A 22,046-nucleotide genomic window follows, 5' to 3' on the forward strand; every position below is an offset into this window, starting at 1 on the left:
TATAACAATGTCTGACACATAGTACATGCCTAATAATTGTCTGTTGTTCTTTTGTCATTTTTATTTTGTGGATAGTAGTTCACAGATCTGAGCTTTGAACAAGCAGTCTGGCCTCTCTAACTGTGCTCTTCAGTACTACAATGTAGCATCAGCAATTAAAATGGCATTTTAATTTAGTGGGGGAAAAGATGGATTATGCAGTAAATAGTGTTGGGATATAGTAGATACTCAGTACTTGTTGAATGAATGAGAGTTTTATAAAAGTATAAATACATTCACTTAAATATTAACAAATAGATATTAAGTACCATTTAGATTTGTATAGACAGTTTGGAAATATTTTAGTCTGTTCCACTACAGCAACAAAAATTCCTTACACTGGGTAATTTATGAAAACAGGAATATTTCCTAACAGTTCTAAAGGCTGAGAGGCCAAGAACAAGGTGGCACAGATTCCATGTCTGATAAAGTTTTGCTCTCTTCTTGCAAGATGGTGCCCTTTGCTACATCCTCATATGTCAGAAAAGCCAAAAATGACTAAATTTGCTCCCTCAAGCCCTTTTAGAAGGGGTCTGATTCCATCCCTGAAAGCAAAAGCCCCACCTCTTAATATTGTTTCATTGAGGATTAAGTTTCAATATGAATTTTGAAGGGTACACAAACATTCAAATCACAGCAAGAAAGAAGCAAAAATTAGAATAGATGCGTTGTTATCAAATTGTAGGTTATTTTTTCTTTTTAATTTCCTTGTTTTCTTACAGAATTTCTCTAATAATACAATTCATGATATAATTTGAACAGATAACCACTAAATTGTATTTCATATATATTGAGTTTGAGGTACCTAGAGAAATGACTGGAAGGTCAGAGCTCATATTGAGATTTGGGGACTGTCAAAAGATAATGAGACTACCCACAAAGTGTGTGCAGTGGCACACAACATATAAAGAGTAAGCAAAGGAAGAGGGGTTGGCAAAGGGAACTTACTGGAAAGACAGGTAAAGAGTCAGAAAAGAGAGCCCCCAAAATATGAAGCAGTGGGACAGGTGGGGAAAGAAATAACCTGAAGCAAATTGTTCAGATCAGGAAAGAATCCACAGCATTTAGGAATGAAAAAAATATTTGATGCTGTTAAGCCATTTTATTTTATTTATTTATTTTATTGTACTTTAAGTTCTGGGGTACATGTGCAGAATGTGCAAGTTTGTTACATAGGTATACATGTGCTATGGTGGTTTGCTGCATCCATCACCCCTTCATCTACATTAGGTATTTCTCCTAATGCTATCCTTCCCCTATCCCCCAACTCCCTGTTATCCCTCCCCTAGCCCCCCATCCCCTGACAGGCCCCAGTGCGTGATGTTCCCCTCCCTGTGTCCATGTGTTCTCATTGTTCAACACCCACTTATGAGTGGGAACATGCAGTGTTTGGTTTTCTGTTCTGTGTCAGTTTGCTGAGAATCATGGTTTCCAGCTTTATATCCATGCCCCGGCAAAGAACATGAACTCATCCTTTTTTATGGCTGTATAGTATTCATGGTGTGTGTGTGTGTGTATATATATATATATATACCACACATATATATATATATGCCACATACAAATCAGTACATGTGCCTGATTTTTTAATGATCACCATGCTAACTGGTGTGAGATGGTATCTCCATGTGGTTTTGATTTGTATTTTTCTAATGACCAGTGATGATCTTTTTTTCACGTTTGTCAGCTGCATAGATGTCTTCTTTTGCAAAGTGTCTATTCATATCCTTTGCCCACTTTTTGAAAGAGTTGTCAAGTTTATAGAGGCATACATCTTTAAGAAAATAATATTTGTGCTTTTCCAGAAATGCCTGAGGTCAGGAACCTTCTTGTTATCAGCTGTCACAGAGATAGGCCTTTTGGCATTTTTGCCCTTTGCCATTTAGGCTAATCGTTTCCCCTGCTTAAGTACATGTTTTAGGTACCTCTGAATCCCTTTACTACAAACTTTGGCCAAAAGACTCTGATTTTAATTTTAACTAATGTAAAATACTATGGGAATATTCCATGATCTTTTAAAATTATTTGTCACACTTCAGAAGTATAAGTAGGCTGAAGTAGGCTGATGATATTAAAAGACTCTCGGTTTTAAATAAATTTATTGGCAAAAAAGAGTGTCAATAAAAGTAAATCTTCCAGGTAATTAACATTTACATGTTTAAGCTGAATTATTTTTCATTTTTGCTCAATATAAATAAATTATATTGTTCTATGCCTTACTAAAATATCTGTGGTTTAAAATCATTATTGTTGGATATTACATTTATGTGCCAGCCCTTTTTAAAGGCATACATAGTTTCCTTTACACAAAGTGACCCAGGGTGATGTGTGATGGGTATTATCTGTACTTTTATAAGTTTTCTCTTCTTTATTGAGCACTTCTGTCTGTTTTAATCTGTTATTCCTTTGTCATTATTTCTGTTCAAGGTATTTTCTAATGTGTGTTCAAAATAAAGCAGACGTTAAATTCAGTACAATAAATGATTTTTTTTTTTTTTACATGCTCTTCCCAAGCATTGACTCCTTTAAGACAGAACTAGCTCTGGAATTTTCCAATCAAACTAAGCATTTAGATTTTTTTTTAAAGGTCTACTTCAGAGGCCTCTTCAGTTCTTTAGTCTGTATCTGTTTTCTTGAAGGCAAAGATGCCAGAAAGAATAGATTTTACTAGAACTTGACCAACTCGTGCAACCAATGCTTGTAAGTAACATGTAATTAATCTTGAAATGACATCTAAAGGCAATCTGATACTGACATCATTAAGAAGATGGACAGAAATCTTGTGCAAAAGATTTTTAAAGCAGCCCCGGGATTGATTCTTCAGCTGTGTTCACCTCATTTAGACTCCTAAAGGCACAGGTAAAGTACTGAGCAGTTTTATAGCTTCACCAACATTCAGTAGTGCCAGGCAGGAAGCTGGCTGAGTCATGCACTTGCTAATGTGTATCTAGTCTCTGTTTCAGTTGTCACTGCATAGAATTTCCAGTGATTCTTAGATTTCATAAATAATTTTAACTCATTTTGTTTTTTTTAGGGCAGCATAACTACTTATGTGCTGGAAGAAATGACTGCATTGTTGATAAAATCCGCAGAAAAAACTGCCCTGCATGTCGCCTTAGAAAGTGCTGTCAGGCTGGCATGGTTCTTGGAGGTAATTCTGATGTTTTCATCAGTAATATACTGCGTAATCTTTATACTGTAAAACTATGTGTCAGAAAATTGTAATTTCTTATTCATCTTTATTTTGTTTTTTTTTTTGTCTTGGTTACTGGCAGTGACTCTGCACATGTGAGTTTCTGAGTGAAGCAACCAATACGATTCCATTAACTTTACAGCATTTCAGCATGTTGAGGTCTGTTACAAGAAAACTCCATTCATCTATATTGCCTATAAGTAGAGGTTATGGGCAATGCACTGACCTGTCCTTAAGTAACATGTGTTGAAGTCTAGGCTTTGCTGCCCACCTTCTGTGTGACCACAGCCCTTCCTGGGCATTAGCCTACTTATCTATAAAACAAGAGCATTAACGTTCCTTTCAGCTCAAAAATTGATTCTGCAAATTGGTCAGGTACATTGCTCTCTAGCTTCTCCAAGTGATTGATTAAAGCAAGATTACTGGAACTGGGATAGGAATCCATTTGACGAAGAGTTATATTAAGAAATCCCTTTCCCCATATTTTTGTTATTATTAGAATCTCTACAACTTTCAGTAATATAGCACACATTTAAAAAATTAACGTCAGATAATGACAGATAGTGTGAATGAAAACGTAACAGAGTAGGGGAGATCAAGCAAGCCACGGTTATGCAAGACAGTCTTACTCCCTGCATTTTTCACCTACCAACATCCTGCACAACACCGTCTTGGAATGGTGGCTTTTACATCCAGATAAAACTTTTTAAAACATAATAAAAATATTACATAATTGTTAAAGCTAAAAATGTTTCTTCAGGGCACCAACTATAAACAGCTTATGTTCCATAACGTTATGGATATCTTCCTTTGGGAAATGCTATATTTAGACCGATGCTTGTCAGTTTTACAGAATATGCAGCTGTCATCTCCTTTGTTTTTGCAAACATACTGGGCCAAAATTTATCACCTGGATAACAAGGTGGGCATTTTATAGTAATTCATGTAATTAGATCACTCATAGAATTTTATAATTTCTGGATTAAAGATTTGTTTTCCCTAAGTTAAGGGAATGATTAGGTTAGCAGTAGTGCCTGGCTTACGAAGGTACTCAATAACTTTCTATTAACTAAATAAACCCACACTCTCAGCAGATTAAAATTGTTTTTGAGGCCCACACCTCAATTACCATCTCTTTGTATTTCTGTTTCCACTCAGAAGTCTTAAGGAATCACCTAAATTTTAGAAAATACAACTTTCTCCCAAAATCACATATCTACTCAATGTAGGAGCTGGAAGAAAGACCCGAAGGTATTCTGACTCTGGCACAGCCACTGCTTTCTCCTCAGCATGATTGCCTTAGAAAATAGCAGAGCCTCTAATGCTGACACTTAGATTCCATTAAGATCTTTACTCTTGAGTGTTTTCCCAATGACTTTAAAAGACTCTTCAATTTTATCAAAGAACAGAAATGGTAGAGTTCTGGATAGAACCTTCAGAATATTCCTGGGGATCAACAATATAACCTAGAGAATTTTATGTTATCTCATAATATTCTAGAGCTTTAGCATATTATTTATTTATTCCCTTATTTTTGAGACAGAGTCTCACTCTATCACCCAGGCTGGAATACAATGGTGCAATCTCCGCTCACTGCAACCTCTGCCTCCCGGGTTCCAGCAATTCTCCTGCTACAACCTCCCAAGTAGCTGGGATTTCAGGCGCCGGCAATCATGCCTGGCTAATTTTTGTATTTTAGTAGAGACAAGGTTTCACCACCTTGGCCAAGCTGGTCTGGAACTCCTGACCTCAGGTGATCTGCCTGCCTCAGCCTCCCAGAGTGCTGGTATTACAGGCGTTAGCCACTACATCTGGCCTTCTGCACATTGTTCAAGTATCTATAATCCTTTACTATCTTCTCTAACCAAACTGCTTGTTACTTTAGCCTGTTATTCCTATGCTTCCCAAACCATACTCTGCAGATTTGAAAGCTATTGCTACATTCTCAACCTTTTATATTACTTACATGCTTAACTCTAATCAATCAATCCTTCCCTCCCTCCCTCCCTCCCTTTCTCCCTGTCCCCCTTCTCTTCTTTTCCCTTCATTTCTCTTCCTTTCCTTCTTTCCCTTCCTTTTTCTCCTTTCCTTCTTTCCTTCCTCCCTCTTCTCCCTCAATCACTTTCTAACTTACACCCCACCCCTCTCTTTCAATAACTGTATATTGAGCCCTTTCTAGTTAACAGATAGTATTATACGTTCTGGGCATATAGCAGCAAACAAAACGGACCAAATTCCTGCCTTCACTGATCTTACACTATGGGAGGAGGAGCAAAAAATACACAGGTCAAATAGTGATAAGGGTTGTGAAAAGATACCAAGCACAGTTAGTAGGGATTATCAGGAAGGGGAATCACTTCTGAACACATTTCTCTAATTAATATTTTTGTTTTACTTAGCCTCTTCCTAAGCAACAATATCTCTGAGATCATGGATTTGATATGCCATTTAATGTCTTTTTCTAAAAGACATTAAAATAAATTCTTAACTATTTAAATCCATCTTTAACATATCACCTAAAAACCGTGTGCGTACCATAAATGAGTATGTGTTACACTCTGGGAAAGAGTGTATTAGACAATTTTTCTCCAACTATCACAGCTATGTTTGTTGTTTTCAACGTTCATTTTTGCTTCAGTGGGTACATGTGCAGATTTTTATACGTGGGTATATTATGTGACACTAATGTTTAATGTGCATATGATCCCATCACTGAGGTACTGAGCATAGTTTTTCAACCCTTTCTTCCTCTCCCTTCCTCCTTTAGTAGTTCTCAATTTCCACTGTTGCCATTTTTATGTTCATGAGTTCCCAATGTCTAGCTCCCACTTATAAGTGAGAACATGCAGTATTTGGTTTTTGTTCCTGTGTTAATTTGCTTAGGATCATGGCCTACAGCTACATCCATGTTGCTGCAAAGGACATGATTTTGTTCTTTTCATGGCTGCATAATATTCCATGATGTATATATACCACATTTTCTTTCTTCAATCCACTATTAATGGGCACCTAGGTTAATCCCACGTCCTTGCTATTGTGAGTAGTGCTGTGATGAACATGTAAGTGCATGTGTCTTTTTGGAAAAACAATTTGTTTCCTTTTGGATAAATACCTAATAATGGGATTGCTGGGTCTAACGATAGTTCTAAGTTCTTTGAGAAGTATTCAAACTGACTGCTACAGTGGATGAACTAATTTACATTCCCACCAACAGCAGGCTCAAATTTCTTCCCAGGATATGTTTTCTCCACAGCCTCATCAGCATCTCTTAGGTTATTAGGGTTTTTTTGGGTTTTCTTTTTTGACTTGGACTCTCACTCTGTCACCGAGGCTGGAGTGCAGTGGAACATTATGGTTCACTGCAGTCTCAATCTGCTGGGCTCAAGTGATCTTCCTACTTCAGCATCCTGAGTAGCTGAGACTATGGGCATGCACCACCATACCTGGCAAACTTTTTATTTATTTTTTTTTGTAGAGATGAAGTCTTACTAGGTTGCCCAGTCGGGTCTCAAACTTATGGGCTCAAGTGATTTTTCCCACCTCAGTCTCTCAAAATACTGAAATTACAGGTGTGAGACACCACGCCTTGCATGAGTTTTTAATAATATTCGTTCTGACTGGTGTAAGATGGTATGTCATTGTGATTTTGATTTGCATATCTCTAATGATTAGTGATGTGGAACAGTTTTAAATGTTTGTTGGCTGTTTATGTGTCTCCTTTTGAGAAGTTTCTATTCAAGTATTTTGACTATTTTTTTTTTGGTGATACTGTTTTTTTGTTTGTTCAACTGTTTAAATTCCTTATAGATTCTGGATATTTGACATTTGTTGGATGCATAGTTTGTGACTATGTTCTCCTATTTTGTACGTTGTCTGTTTACACCATTGATAATTTATTTTGCTGTGGAGAAACTCTTTTGTGGAATTAGGTCTCACTTGTCAATTTTCGTTTTTGTTGCAATTGCTTTTGAGGACTTAGTCATAAATTATTCCCCAAGGCTGATGTCCAGAATTACATTTCTTAGATTTTCTTTTAGGTTTCCTATGGTTTAAGGTGCTATATTTAAATCTTTAATCCATCTTGAGGTAATTTTTGTATACGGTGAAATGTGGTGGGAGGGGCTGCTGTGAAGATCTCTGAAATGCCCTGGAGACATTTTCTCCATTGTCTTCACTGTTAACCTTAGACTCCTCTTTATGCAAATTTCTGCAGCAGGCTCAAATTTCTTCCCAGGATATGTTTTTTCTTTTCTACCACATGGCCAGGCTGCAAATATTACAATATTTTTTTTCCTCTGCTTCACTTTTAAATGTAAGTTTCATGTTCAGATAATCTCTTTTTCATGAATATGAGCATACCTGTTTAGAAACAGCCAGGTCACATACATCTTGAATGTTTTACTGCTTAGAAATTTCTTCCACCAAATAACCCAAATATCTCTCTCACATTCAAAATTCCAGAGATCTCTAGGACAGGTTCAAAATGCCACCAGTGTTTTTGCTAAAGGATAGAAAGAGTGACCATTATTCCAGTTCCCAGTAAGTTTTTCACTCCACCTGAGACCAACTCAGCCTGGACTTCATTGTCCATATCACTATCAGCATTTTGGTCACAACCATTTACCACATCTCTAGGAAGTTCCAAACATTTCCAAATCTTGGAAATTGAGTCCATTACTCAATGCCAAAGTCACTGCCACATTTTCAGATATCTTTCTTACAGTGCTCCACTCTCTCAGTACCAATTTTCTGTATTAGTTTGTTCTCGTACTGTTACAAAGAACTACCTGAGACTAGGTAATTTATGAAGAAAAGACATTTAATTGACTCAGTTCTTCAGGCTTAACAGAAAACATAGGTAGGAGGCCTCAGGAAACTTAAATTACGGTGGAAGGCAAATGGGAAAGAAGCACGTCTCACCAGGGCACAGCAGACAAGAGGGAGGGAGTGAGAGGGGAAGGGCCACACACTTTTAAACCATCAGATCTCCTGAGAACTCACTCATTATCACAACAGCAGCAAGGGGAAATCTGCCCCCATGATTTAATCACCTCCCTCCCCAAACATTAAGAATTATAATTCAACAGGAGATTTGGTTGGGCAGAGAATCAAACCTTATCAGGCATTTAGACCATTTACATTCAAGGTTAATTTTGATATGTGAGGTTTTGATCCCTTGTTTAGTTGTTAGCTGTCTGCTTCATTGTTTCTGTTGTGTTCTTGCTTTGTAGGATATGCAGGCTATGTGCTTAAGTGTGTCTATGATGAAGCAGTTATGGTTCTTTTGTTTCTTTGTTTAAAACTCCCTTATAGGTATCTCGTATAAGGCTGGTCTAGTGGTAACAAATTCCTTTAGCATTTGATTGCCTGGAAAATATTTTATTTTTCCTTTACTTATGAAGCACAGTTTGGCAGGATATGAAATTCTTGAAATTTCTTTTAAGAATGCTGAAAATAGGTCCCTAATCTCTCCTAGCTTTTAACCTTTCTTCTGAGAAGTATGCTTTTATCCTGATGGGATTCTCTTTGTTGTGATCCTCACTCTTCTCTAGCTGCCTTTAAGATTTATAGCTTGATAATATTCATTTTTATGGTATCTCACAGATGTTCTCTGGATTTCTAGATCTCTAGCAAGAATAGGAAAGTTTTCTTGAATTATTCCCTCAAATATATTTTCCAGTTTGTTTGCTTTTTCTCCTATTGTCTCAGGAATGCCAACAACACTTTATATAATCTTATATTTCTCAAAAACAGCTCATTTAAAATAATTATTTCTTATTTTTATTAAATTGGATTAGTTCACAAGGTCAGCCTTCAGGCTTTAAAATTTTTTATTCTACTTGGTCCAGTCTACTAATAAAGCTTTCAAATATATTTTGAAATTCCTTAAATGAGGTTTTCAATTCCAGAAGCTATTAATGATTTTTTAAAGATGTTCCTTCCTTATTTTCCTAGATTGCGTTATAAGTTTTTTTCTGTTGATTTTCAACCTTGTCTTGGATTACATTGAGCTTCCTTGCAATTCATGCTTTGAATTATTTATCTGTCATTTCTGAGTGTCCATCTTGGTTAGGGACCACTGCTGGAGAGCTAGTGTAATCCTTTGGTGATGTCACTACAATCAGATTTTTCATTGTGCCAGAATTCTTGCACTGGTTTCTTCTCATCTGGAGACACAGGCACTTCAGATTTTTGTAATTATTTTCATATGGGTAGGAGTTTTTCTTTTACTTTTCAAAAATAATTATTATTTTTTGTTTCCTTTTTTCCCCCTTTCTAGGGGTTATGCCTCTAAAGAATGTTGGGTAGGGTCTTTTCACTTTGATTCTACAGCCCTATATACTTCTTTCAGCAAGTTGTATATTGGGCTCTGCGGGTCATCCCACAAGCCCATAGGTGGCACTTATAGGTAAGAGCTGGCTGTGACCAACATGGCTAGATATATACTTGATCCTTGTTTACTAGTGGAAGCTCTCCATTGCCTCAGGCAATGGGCTGATTCATAGGATGCACAGTAGTCTTAACTCCCTGGTCAGCCCAGGGAGATGGGAGCCACAAAGAGCAGGTTTGGACCAAGCAGGTCTACCTGCTGGTGACCTGATGCAGGTACAAACACCAGTGTTGAGAAAGAATACAGTGGGTGGCCACCAAGCACCTGGGTTGTACATAGACAAGAAGCTGGGAAACTGTCTAATCTCCAACTTCTCTGCATGGGGTGCATCCTAAGCTCCTGTACTAGGAGAACGGGTGCTCCAGATGGCTAGAGATCTGCTTTGGCATGGAATAGAGAGGGCCCCTGTGCACCAAGATCTCCTCATAGGAGGGTAAATGACTATTATGAATAGTGCTGTGATCAACATGTGAATGCAGATATTTCTTCAATATACCAATTTTCTTCCTTTTGGCAGTTCTGTTTTAAGTTTTAGGAAACTCCGTTCTTTTTCCATAGTTGCAATACTAATTTAGATTACTACCAACAGTGTATGAACATTCCTCTTTCTCCATATCCTCACCAGCATTTGTCTTTTTAGTAACAGTCATTTTAATTGGGGTGAGATGATATCTTATTGTGGGTTTGATTTGCAGTTCTCCAATGATCAGTGATATTGAGCATATTTTCTTCTGTCTCTTGGCATTTCATCTATCTGTTGGCAAAAACAGAAATTTTGAGAAATTTCTGTTCAGACATTTTATCCATTTTCAAATGGGATTACCAGTTTTTTATATTGAGTTGGGTTCCTTACATAGTCTGATTATTAATTCCTTGCTAAATGAATAGTTTAAAAATATTTTCTCTCATTCTTTAGATTGTCTCTTCACTTTGTTGATTGTATCCTTTGCTGTGCAGAAGCTTTTTAGCTTGATGAAATTCCATTTGTCAATTTTTGCCTTGATTGCTTATGCCTTGAGGTCTTACTACAAAAGTATCTGCCCAGACCAATGTCTTGAAGCAGTTTCCCAAACTTTTCTTGTAGTATGTTTGTAGTTTCAGGTCTTTCACTTAAGTCTTTATTCCATTTGATTTTATTTTTGTATGTGGTTGATAGTGATCTAGTTTTGTTTTCTGCATATAGGTAGTCAGTTTTCCCAGCACCATTTATTGAAGAGATTGCCCTTTACCCAGTGTATGTTCATGGCACCTTTTCCAAAAATGAATTGACTGTTAATGCATGGATTTATTTCTGGGTTCTCTATTCTATTCCATTGGTCTCTTTTTATACCAAAACTATGCTGTTATGGTTGAGAATTCTCATTTCTGACATAGAGACCATTTTAATAACAAAAGATAAAACATGAGAGAGTATTAGAATGCTTTTAAAAGATTTAATAAAATCTTACAGTAAGATAATAGAGGTCATAAATATGTTTTGACATGTCATGACATAGATTTTGTTAGGAGCAGTTTGTTCTTATCTGCTTTGGGGGCTATGTTTTTATTATAAAAATTATGTTTGAGTTATTTGATTTCTTCATTGCATATGATTCTTGTTTTTAATGAATCACTTCCCTACCTTCAACAGGTCACAGTGAACTTTTGCTTTAGTTCACTGCTGTACAGCACTGAGTGGGAAGATAGTTACACCCTTAAAGACGGTAATATATCTTCTAATTTAGGTGTTCTGCTTCCATCTTCTTTCCTCTAGAAAACATTTTTGTTTAATGACTCACAAAAATATTCTGAAATGAATACAGTTTTATATTTTGCAGTTGTAAAAATGCTAAACTAGTATAAGGTCATTAGCTCTTTCAAAAATAAGTAGCTTTCTCTTTGTGGAAAATTTTTTTAAATCCACAGTTACAGGTTTTATTAGGTTTTTTTTTTTTTTTTTCTGTTTTCTTTTTTGGTATAGAGCCTTATCTTCACATTTTAAAAGGTTGTATTAGAAAGCCAGTTTCTCTCCTCCTCTTACCTCCTCCTCCACCTAGATTCAACCACTTCTCTTGACAAAGAGAATAACTTGCTGGGCTAGAGAGTATGGGTTGTGTAGTAAAGATTTTTATTGTTTTTTGTTCTCTTCTCCTACACTTGACAAACAAGAAGGCTACAAGTCTTCTGAAGAATTGCAAAATTCTTGAATTTAGGACATAGTACCTTTTCTTGAAGTATAGAGTCCTGCTCTGTGCCTTTAATACTCTATGAACAGAAATCATTTTTCCTCTTTAAGGCATGATCTACTGCGGGTGACAGCTACCACTTACCTCTCTAGACCTCTCATAATCTTCCTCTTATGGGCAACACATTTTCCACCCCAATCCTAGCCTTTGAGTCAGCATCTCCCAGAGACAGCACCTCTCACATTGCTCCCCGAGTTCCCTGCATGGGAACCCTACAGCCAACTGGTGTCTTTCTCATCAGTCTGGTTGTTTACCCTAAACACCATTCCACACATGCTAGCTGGGGATAGTCCTCAGAGTTTTCATTCTCATTTCTTTGCTTAACATTTTCTAGGTTTCTATGGGACATCTTTTATGGTTCCAAATAGAACTTTTCAGTAGTATCTACAAGTATCTATGTTCTAGACTCAGTGAAAAGTTAGAATTGAGGGGTTCAAATATCTCCTCCATTGCACTTTACTTGAATGATGGAGACATATACTTTTAAAAAAACATTTCTAGTTTTTTTTTTAAATACCTGATTTCACTTTATATTTCCTGTTCTCTAGCATCTTTGTTTTCTTTGAAATATATATACAAAGGCACACTTTGTTTTTATATGGAAATTGGAGGTGAATCCTGAAAAACAGAAGGCAACTCTTCAGTGCTATAAAGGATTGTTAAAGTATAGTGCCAGTGGACTGATCTCAGCACTGCGCAGTGGCCATCATCTCGTTACTCTGAAGTAGGAGCATGCCTCCAGACATCTGTCCATAATTTTGTGCAGATACTGTTACTATCAATTTACTTGAACCACAGAGATTCTTTTGATACAACAGAAGAGGAGTACAGAGAGTCTTAACGATGGGAATGCAAACAGTAGCAAATTGAAAAAGCAAAGTAGAACTTTCAAATTAATATATATAGTTAAATAGAGAAAAGAAAATAAAGGGAAACTTGAGCAGGCTGGCAAAGAAAGAAAATGGAAATGAGGTAATTATGAGGAAGTATAAATATACTGACCATGAAATGTGTTGAAAGAAATAAAACCTTATGTACTCATCATTCTGCAATGTTAATAGACCAAAACTTCTGTCAAAGTCAAAAGTCAAATTGGGTTAAACAAAAAAATTTATTTGCAGTTTAAAAAATAGTAAAGATATAGAAAAATTAGTTGAAAATACAAAAATCTGCATTTCTCTTTTATTTCAGAATTAAATAATAATTATGCCTGCCTCATTTTACCAAATTATTTTATTAAAACACGCTCAAGAAGTTTAGAAGCTTTTCTTGTCCCTGCTCCCATTCTCTATAGGGTTTTTGCTGCGATATTTCAAATTTTTTTATTTTTAGGTTATATTTAAGCTTTCACTTTTACTAAATCTCTTCCCTCTCAAGAACTTTTCATATCAGTTTTAATATAAATTCCTTCTCATATCATCATCCATTCAGATTCAGTTACATATACATAACAATAATTGTGCAATACTGTTTCCTAAACTATTCATCTTGTCTTTTCAACACATGCTATTTAAATAAGCCACACTTTTTTTTATTATACTTTAAGTTTTGGAGTACATGTGCAGAACCTGAAGCTTTGTTACATAGGCATACATGTGCCATGGTGGTTTGCTGCACCCATCCACCTGTCATCTACATTAGGTATTTCTCCTAATGCTGTACCTCCCATAGCCCCCCACCCACCAACAGACCCCAGCATATGTTGTTCCCTTCCCTGTGTCCACATGTTCTCATTGTTCAACTCCCACTTATGAGAGAGAACATGCAGTGTTTGGTTTTCTGTTCCTGTGTCAGTTTGCTGAGAATGACGTTTTCCAGCTTCATCCATGTCCCTGCAAAGGACATTAACTCATCTTTTTTTATGGTGGCACAGTATTCCATGGCGTATATGTAAAACATTATCCAGTCTATCATTGATGGGCTTTTGGGTTGGTTCCGAGTCTTTGCTATTGTTAATAGTGCTACAATACACATACATTTGCATGTATCTTTATAGTAGAATGATTTATAATCCTTTGGGTATATACCCAGTAATGGGATTGCTGGGTCTAATGGTATTTCTGGTTGTAGAATTGCCACACTGTCTTCCACACTGGTTGAACTAATTTACACTCCCACCGACAGTGTAAAAGTGTTCCTATTTTCACATTCTCTATAGGAACTGTTGTTTCTTGAGTTTTTAATGATCAGGATTCTAACTGGTGTGAGATGATATCTGATTGTGGTTTTGCATTTGCCTAACAGCTAGTGGTAATGAACTTTTTTTCACATGTGTGTTGGCCACATAAATGTCTTCTTTTAAGAAGTGTCTGTTCATATCCTTTACCTACTTTTTGATGGGGTTATTTATTTCTTGCAAATTTAAGTTTCTTGTACATTCTGAATATTAGCCCTTTGTCAGATGGATAGATTGCAAAAATTTTCTCCCATTCTGTAGTTTGCCTTTTCACTCTGATGATAGTTTCTTGTGCTGTGAAAAAGCTTTTTAATTAGATCTGATTTGTCAGTTTTGGCTTTTTTTTAACCATTGCTTCTGGTGTTTTAGTTATGAAGTCTTTGTCCATGCCTAGGTACTAAATGGTATGGCCTAGGTTTTCTTCTAGGGTTTTTATGGTTTTAGGTCTTATACTTAGGTTTTTAATTCATCTTAATTTTTGTATAAGGTGTAAGGAAGGGGTCCAGTTTCAGTTTTCTGCATATGACTAGCCAGTTTTCCCAACACCATTTATTAAATAGGGAGTCCTTTCCCTATTGCTTGTTTGCATCAGGTTTGTCAAAGATCAGTTGGTTGTAGATGTATGGTGTTATTTCTGAGGCCTCTGTTATATTCCATTGGTCTAAATATCTGTTTTGGTACCAGTACTATGCTGTTTTGGTTAATGTAGGCTTGTAATGCAGTTTGAAGTCAGGTAGTGTGATGCCTCCAGCTTTGTTCTATTTACTTAGGATTGTTTTGGATATACAGGCTGTTTTTCAGTTCCATATGCAATTTAAAGTCATTTTGTCTAATTCTGTGAAGAAAGTCAATGGTAGTTTAATGGGGATAGCATTGAATCTATAAATTCCTTTGGGCAGTACGGCCATTTTGACAATCTTGATTCTTCCTATCCATGAGCATGGAATGTTTTTCCATTTGTTTGTGTCCTCTCTTATATCCTTGAACAGTGGATTGTAGTTTTCCTTGAAGAGGTTTTTTACATCCCTTGTATTCCTAGGTATTATTCTCTTTGTAGCAATTGTGAACAGGAGTTCACTCATGATTTGGCTCTTTGTGTATTATTGGTTTATAGGAATGCTTGTGATTTTTGCACACTGATTTTGTATCCTGAGAATAAGCCATACTTTTTAATATAAAGTATTTTATTCACACAAAAAATGCATATAAAGCAAATGACATATAGAAACAATATAATTAATATCCACATGTGTACTCAGCTGGAAAATGTATATATTATCAATATCTTGAAATTGATTATGTATTTCTTCCTGATCACATTCCTCTGTCCCTTTCTCCAGAAAACCTCTATATCTTTAATTTGGAATTCATTATTTTTAATATTATTATATAGGTTCTTTAAATATCTATGTGTTCCACATTAATATATTTTTTAGTTTTGAGGTCTTTTTTTCTTAGAAATGGTATGTGTATTTATGCAATTTGATGTTACTGCCCAAGATTGTATTTGTGTGTTTTTAATTCTGATGTGTAATATTCTGGGGCTTTTTTTCTACACTGCATTATTTCATTCTATGAGGATGTACAATTTATCCATTTTCATGTATTGACATCTGCTTCCACTTGACATTTTCTATATTTTACCTACAGTGTAATTGTGAACATTATTGCACATGTCTTCTGGTGGTTCATGTTTGAGAGTTTCTGTAGGTAAACTGCAATCCTGGGCATGAAACTGCAGATTGTAATACATGATCATGTTTTGCTTTACTAGATAATGCTAGATTGTTTTTAAAGTAGTAGTATACACTCTATGGCAGCTCTGTATTATTTTGTGTGTTTCTGTATTCTGTGTTCTTGGCATTTTAGGTAGATGTTGTCTCACTGTGGTCCTACTTTGCATTTCTCTGGTTACTAGTGAGGTCAATCATATCGTTATATTTTATTGTCTGTATTTTTCTTTATCTTTGAAATATCTGTTCACTCCTTTTCTGATTTATTGAAATTCTTTGTATAATCTGGATATATATGTTATAAATACCTATGTAGAGGATAGACAAGAACAAGCTGTCTGATAAGGTGATATGCAGAAATATAAAGGAGGTGAGAAAGCAAGCCATGCAAATATCCAAGGAAAAAATCATTTTAGGCAGAGAAAACAGTCAGTGTCAGACCACAAGGCAGAAATACACTTTAAGGGCAAGTTGGTGTCAATATGGGTGGAGCATGAAGGAGAAGAGAAGAGAGGCTATCTATGCAAGGGGAAGTTGGGCCTTGTAGAGCTTCATAGGAATTTTAACTTCATTTTAAGTAGAATCAGGAGTCACTGAAAATAGTAGGCAAGGAGTGACATAGTCTGATTTTACTGTTTAAAGTTGTATAGAAAATGGGCTACAAAAAGTGAAAGCTGGGAAACCAGCCAGCATATGTTACAATAATCCAACTGTGATTGTGGGAACTTAAATTATGGTGGAAGCCATGGAAACAGGGATTTGGATTTGGGTTATATTTTCATGGTCATCCACCAGGATCTGCTGATGTATTAGATATGAGGTGGGAGAATAATTGAGGTATCAATAATGACTCTAGACTTTGGGGCCAGAGCAGGTATGTAAATGAAGTTGGAAACCTAGAAGATGTAGGTTTTGGGCCAGTGTATCAAAACTCTGCTCTAAACATATTAAATTTGAGGGGTCTGTTAGAAATACAAGTGGAGATGCTGAGAAGAGAGTTGGATAGTTGAGTTTAGAGTTTTGGAGAAAAGCTGGGACTAGGACTATACATTTTGGAATCATTCGTGTCTAGATGACATTAGGGACACAGGACTAGATGCAGACACCTAGAAAGAGATCATAGATGTCTAAGAGAAGTCTGAACACTGAGCTCTGGGTACTCAAAGATTTAGAAGTTGAGAAGATGAAAAAGAGCTAGCCAGAAAGACTGAAAGAGTAACTACAAGAATGAAAGATGTGGAAGCCAAATGAGTGAGTGTTACAAGAAGAAGGAAGAGATCAATGTGTCATGTGCTTACCTGGGTTGAGACCAGGACTGAAAACTTGTTTTTTGACATTTGTAAATCTTTGAAGTCCTTGCCAAGAATAATTTGGTTGGAATCAGAAGAGGAATAACCTGAATGGAGAAGGTTCAAGGGAGAATTGGAGGAGAGGAAATGGAGAGAGTGATATTTCTCCACGGAATAGATTATGCTTGAGAGGGACTACTAGAGGATACAGACAAGAGAGCAAATAATTTCAGAGAAAAGTCCCTAAATGGGTGAGAAGGAGTAACATTTGATACCAAAATGTCAGGAACAGATACAATTCATGCATTGTAACATGAGGAAAGGCAGAGCACAGGGGTAGCCATACTGTAGATTGGCCACAAAGAAAATATTCTCCAAATGGAGCTATTTTCCGCTAAACCTCCCCCATATCATTACATCTGCTTCTGATTCCATCCCTCAAAACCTCATCCATCAGCTTGAATAGGAGACAACTATTCAGCCACCTTATCCATCCACTTTCTTATCCTCGCTTGTTCACCCCCACTATCTGAGCCCAAATCTTTCCTCCTTCCAGCAAACAAGGCCCCCATGCCTACCATCTTCTCATGTTGATGCAGTGGGCAAGGGAATGGAGGACCATTGACTCCCGCACACCTACTCTCTGCTTAGATTACCCAAAATACCAGGTGTCATTATTTTTCAGAGATGCAAAAATATAATACAGAGTCATTGTAAATTGTCACTGAATTCTGAGTACTTTTTGCCACTGTCTATTTTCTCAATCAGGAAATGCTAAAAGAAAATTACATGAAATTCTACAGATTTATTTGTTACTTGCATTACTTAGTAGTGGTTCTTATATATAAAGGTTAGGAATAACTTCTTTGAACAAATATTCCATATAAAAAAAAATCAATTTTTAAAAATCATATTGCTGTTCACATTCCCGTTTTAGTACTCTCTTCTGATAGTCTTATTTTAAGTTATGTTAAGTCAAAACAACTACTTTAATAACTTAGCAAATATTTATCGGGAGTCCACCGTGTAGTTAGCAGTTTATAAAGCTTCAAATCTATTCAAATTTTATTCCTGGCGAATAAAATGGACCTAGCCCCTATTGTTATGGGGCGGCAAACCTGGTGGAGGAAGGTATGTAACCTGAAGGAAACAAACAGAGGGAAACCTTTTGAGAATTCTGTCATGAAGTAGGCAATTTTATCAATGAACATCATAGAGTGCATTTACACAAACTTAGATGGTATAACCTACTACACGCCTGGGCTGTATGGTGTAGCCCATTGCTCCTGGGCTACAAACTGGTACAGCACATTACTCTATTGAATTCTGTAGCCAACTGTAATGCAATGGTACGTATTTGTATATCTAAACACATCTAAAGATACAGTACAGTAAAAAATATTATCTTAGGAAAACACTGTTGTATATGTGGTCGGTCACTGACTGAAACAGTATTATATAGTGCATAACTGCACAGCAATAGATAATAAAGACAAGGAAGCTATTCAGAGTGGGAGATGGAAAAGACATAATAATGTTTTCTTTCATTCATTTAGCAGATTTGTATTGCTGAAAAACACTGGAAAAATAAACAAAAATGACAAACAGGTGGTACGTTTATTCAAGATCATAGTCAAGGACAGGGAAACGTTTTTCTTTAGCCCTCGTTTTAACATTACCTTCCCTTAGACACACACACACACACACACACACAATTCCTGGCATACAGTAAACACTCCATAATTGTTCCCTCCCTTCCCATTGGGATTCATTGCTTTCCCCAGAAAACTCGTTTGATCTCTGCAAATAATTTTGAATCCCCTTTGTTTATTAACCATGGCAATTGTTTTTCCATCTCCTATAAATTCTCAAGTTCTAGCTCAACTCCTTGAAGGTATTTTTTGAGACAGAATTTCGTTCTTGTCACCCAGGCTGGAATGCAATGGCACAATCTTGGCTCACTGCCACCTCTGCCTCCCAGGTTCAAGTGATTCTCCTGCCTCAGCCTCCTGAGTAACTGGGATTACAGATGCCTGCCACCATGGCCAGCGAATTTTTGTATTTTTTAGTAGAGACAGGGTTTTACTATGTTGTCCAGGTTGGTTTCTAACTTCTAACCTCAGATGATCTGCCTGCCTTGGCCTCTCAAAGTGCTGGAATTACAGGCATGAGCCACTGCCCCTGACCATTCCTTGCGGCTTTATAGAACAAGTGTAATACTTTTTCTTTATGACAATACCCTGTGTTCAGAAATCACAGAGACAAATGTGTACAGAGACCAAGTAAATAAGTGGATCGAGTGACAAGACTGAAGAGACCATTGGCTTACTACCAGTTTTTGGAAGGAACTGGGCAAACTGCAATATTTATGCCCCATCCAAAAGCAACCATTGCAACTAAACTTTAACAGATTTTGTCACCTAAGTAATTCACAGATGTTCTCATATCTCTGGTCAGCATTGTCTGAGCCAAACAAAACATTTCTGTGGGCATGATCAGATACTAGAGCCAGCAGATTGTAACCTCTGCTTAGATAATTGCAGGAATCAGGCTTCCCTTAGTTAAATAGTCACTGTAATTCATACTGCTAAGGAGCCCTTGCCTGGCACAAAGCAGGTGGGGCTAAATCCAGCCTGACAGAATATCACCAGGACTTTCTTTAATTCTTTCTGAAATAATCATCTTTTTCTTCTTCAATCATTTCTCATAAAGCAGATTCTACTCATCTCCCCATCCTTTTTTCCCCCAACGTACCAGAATTCATCAAAGTAGAAACTCTAGAAATTATCCAAAAATACAAATGTGATCTGACCAGTGTGTAAACTTTCTCTTTCATTAATTTAGAAAAAGGATTATTAATTTTCAGTCTTAAATCTATCTCATAAAAGTGGAGGTGGATTGACTTTAAGAAATCAGTGAATCCATTGAAATTGTATAAAAGATTTTGCAGGGTTTGCAAATAAATGCTTATCTTTTAACATATTCTTAAAAGAATAAAACACTGAAGAAGATTTAACAACCTGTATAGACTAAGTTTCAATTAATGTAGTCTGTAGCATTAGCTTTTTAGAAGGTAGTTGTGTCAGTATATGGACGAATCCTGAGCTTAGTCTCTACTAAAAACTCTTTGTCTTTTCATTTGTATCTTCTCCTACAAAGCTCCATAACCCCTGCAGGATACTGGTGCAATTACCCACACCCCACCCACCCCGATTGTTCATGTAACTAATTATTTAATCCAAGTCTGAGGCCTAACCTTTTTTTAACTGAGAGTCACATGTTTTAATTTATTTTTTTAATTTTAGAATCTAACATTTTAATAAGAATAAGACATTCTATTTTATTAGATTGATGCTAAAATGTATAATGCTATGATTCTAAGACTTAGGAAAAATAATACTATACTGGGATATTGAGTTCATATTTACATGAACTTCTTTTTTTTCTTTTTTTTTTTTTCTTCTACGTAGGTCGAAAATTTAAAAAATTCAATAAAGTCAGAGTTATGAGAGCACTAGATGCTGTTGCTCTCCCACAGCCAGTGGGCATTCCAAATGAAAACCAAGCCCTAAGCCAGAGATTCACTTTTTCACCAAGTCAAGACATACAGTTGATTCCACCACTGATCAACCTGTTACTGAGCATTGAACCAGATGTGATCTACGCAGGGCATGACAACACAAAACCTGACACCTCCAGTTCTTTGCTGACGAGTCTTAATCAACTAGGCGAGAGGCAACTTCTTTCAGTAGTCAAGTGGTCTAAATCACTGCCAGGTAATAATCATTTTTATATACAGCATGCAATAAAAAATGTACTGTGTTTGTCGTACGAGTAGATTGTTAAATAAAACATTCTGTGCAGTAAATTAACTACAACATAAAACAGCATGTGATACTATTTGTTTCAGCAGTTCAAAATATTTGTCTAGGACCCTAATATGTGTTACAGAAATATCAAAAAATAGTGAACACACTGAGTCTTATTGATGAGTCAGAAATTGCATACATGAAACTTATGCTAATAAGAAATAGTTCAGGTTTATGTGTTCAACCACAGATATTACAGTACCTCAGAAATGACAAACTGACCATTTTTTAATAAATGCCCAATTCATTTTATACCTTAATTCAACTAACCTCGTTCGGTTGAAAATGAAACTGAATTTATAAACTCATATAACGCATCAAAATAGTATTCAGAGTACAGTAAGACGTCAAAAGTCAATTAAGAAATCAAAATTCCTAAACAGAAATTACTTTTAAAAATAATAGCACACAGAGAAAAGAACCTCTAGTCACTATTCCTCTAATTTATACCCAGACAAAGGGAGTATAGCCCAGCAACAGGGAGAACTTGGATTATATCATCACGGAAGAATTTCAGTCACTTTACTTATCAGCTATTTTTGCTCCCTCACCATAGCTCTGAAGGAGCCAAGTACTTGAAAGAAGAACAAGGATGAAATTCTCATTTGGTTAAATCTTGGACTGCAGAGCCAGAAGAATACATGTGTAGCAATTGTTTGTGAAGGTGTTACTCTGATAATCAGAAACAGAACTTTTTAAAAAATTATATTCTCTTCACATCAGTAATATCCTTATACTGCTATAGACCGAATTATTTTTCTAATCTGATCAAGAATTAAACATATTATGTCCTTTTAGTTCCCAAGTAAATTCAATAGCATTTTTAGAAAAAGAATTTCTTCCCAATTTGCCTTAATATGATTCTGTTATTATTCTACCTGAAAGGTTTGAAATACAATAGATGAATTGTAACTGAAAATTCAATTACATGAAACACAAAGAAAAATAGATACTTGTTTGTTGAATCTTTTAAAAAAATATGTATTGAGAAAATTTAATAGAATTCAGTATTCTAGTGAAAATGAAGTAATTTTATAGAAAAATCAAAATGCCCAGATTCTTACTGGCTTCAGTCTCACTGAAAGGCCTTAAACAGATAATATTTTTTGAACATTCTGAATGTTTAAGATT

General features: G+C 36.0%; 1 protein-coding gene across 1 annotated transcript in view; it reads left to right on the forward strand.

Moving 5' to 3' along the window:
• Positions 1-22,046, forward strand: part of PGR (progesterone receptor) — an 85,160-nt gene that overhangs the window by 31,737 nt on the left and 31,377 nt on the right. The window contains exons 3-4 of the mRNA XM_002754644.5: positions 3,074-3,190; positions 20,517-20,822. Coding sequence (XP_002754690.4) covers positions 3,074-3,190; positions 20,517-20,822 — 423 coding nt within the window. The remainder of the gene's footprint in view (positions 1-3,073; positions 3,191-20,516; positions 20,823-22,046) is intronic.

The sequence above is a fragment of the Callithrix jacchus genome, chromosome 10 (assembly GCF_049354715.1).
Source record: "Callithrix jacchus isolate 240 chromosome 10, calJac240_pri, whole genome shotgun sequence".
NCBI lineage: Eukaryota > Metazoa > Chordata > Mammalia > Primates > Cebidae > Callithrix > Callithrix jacchus.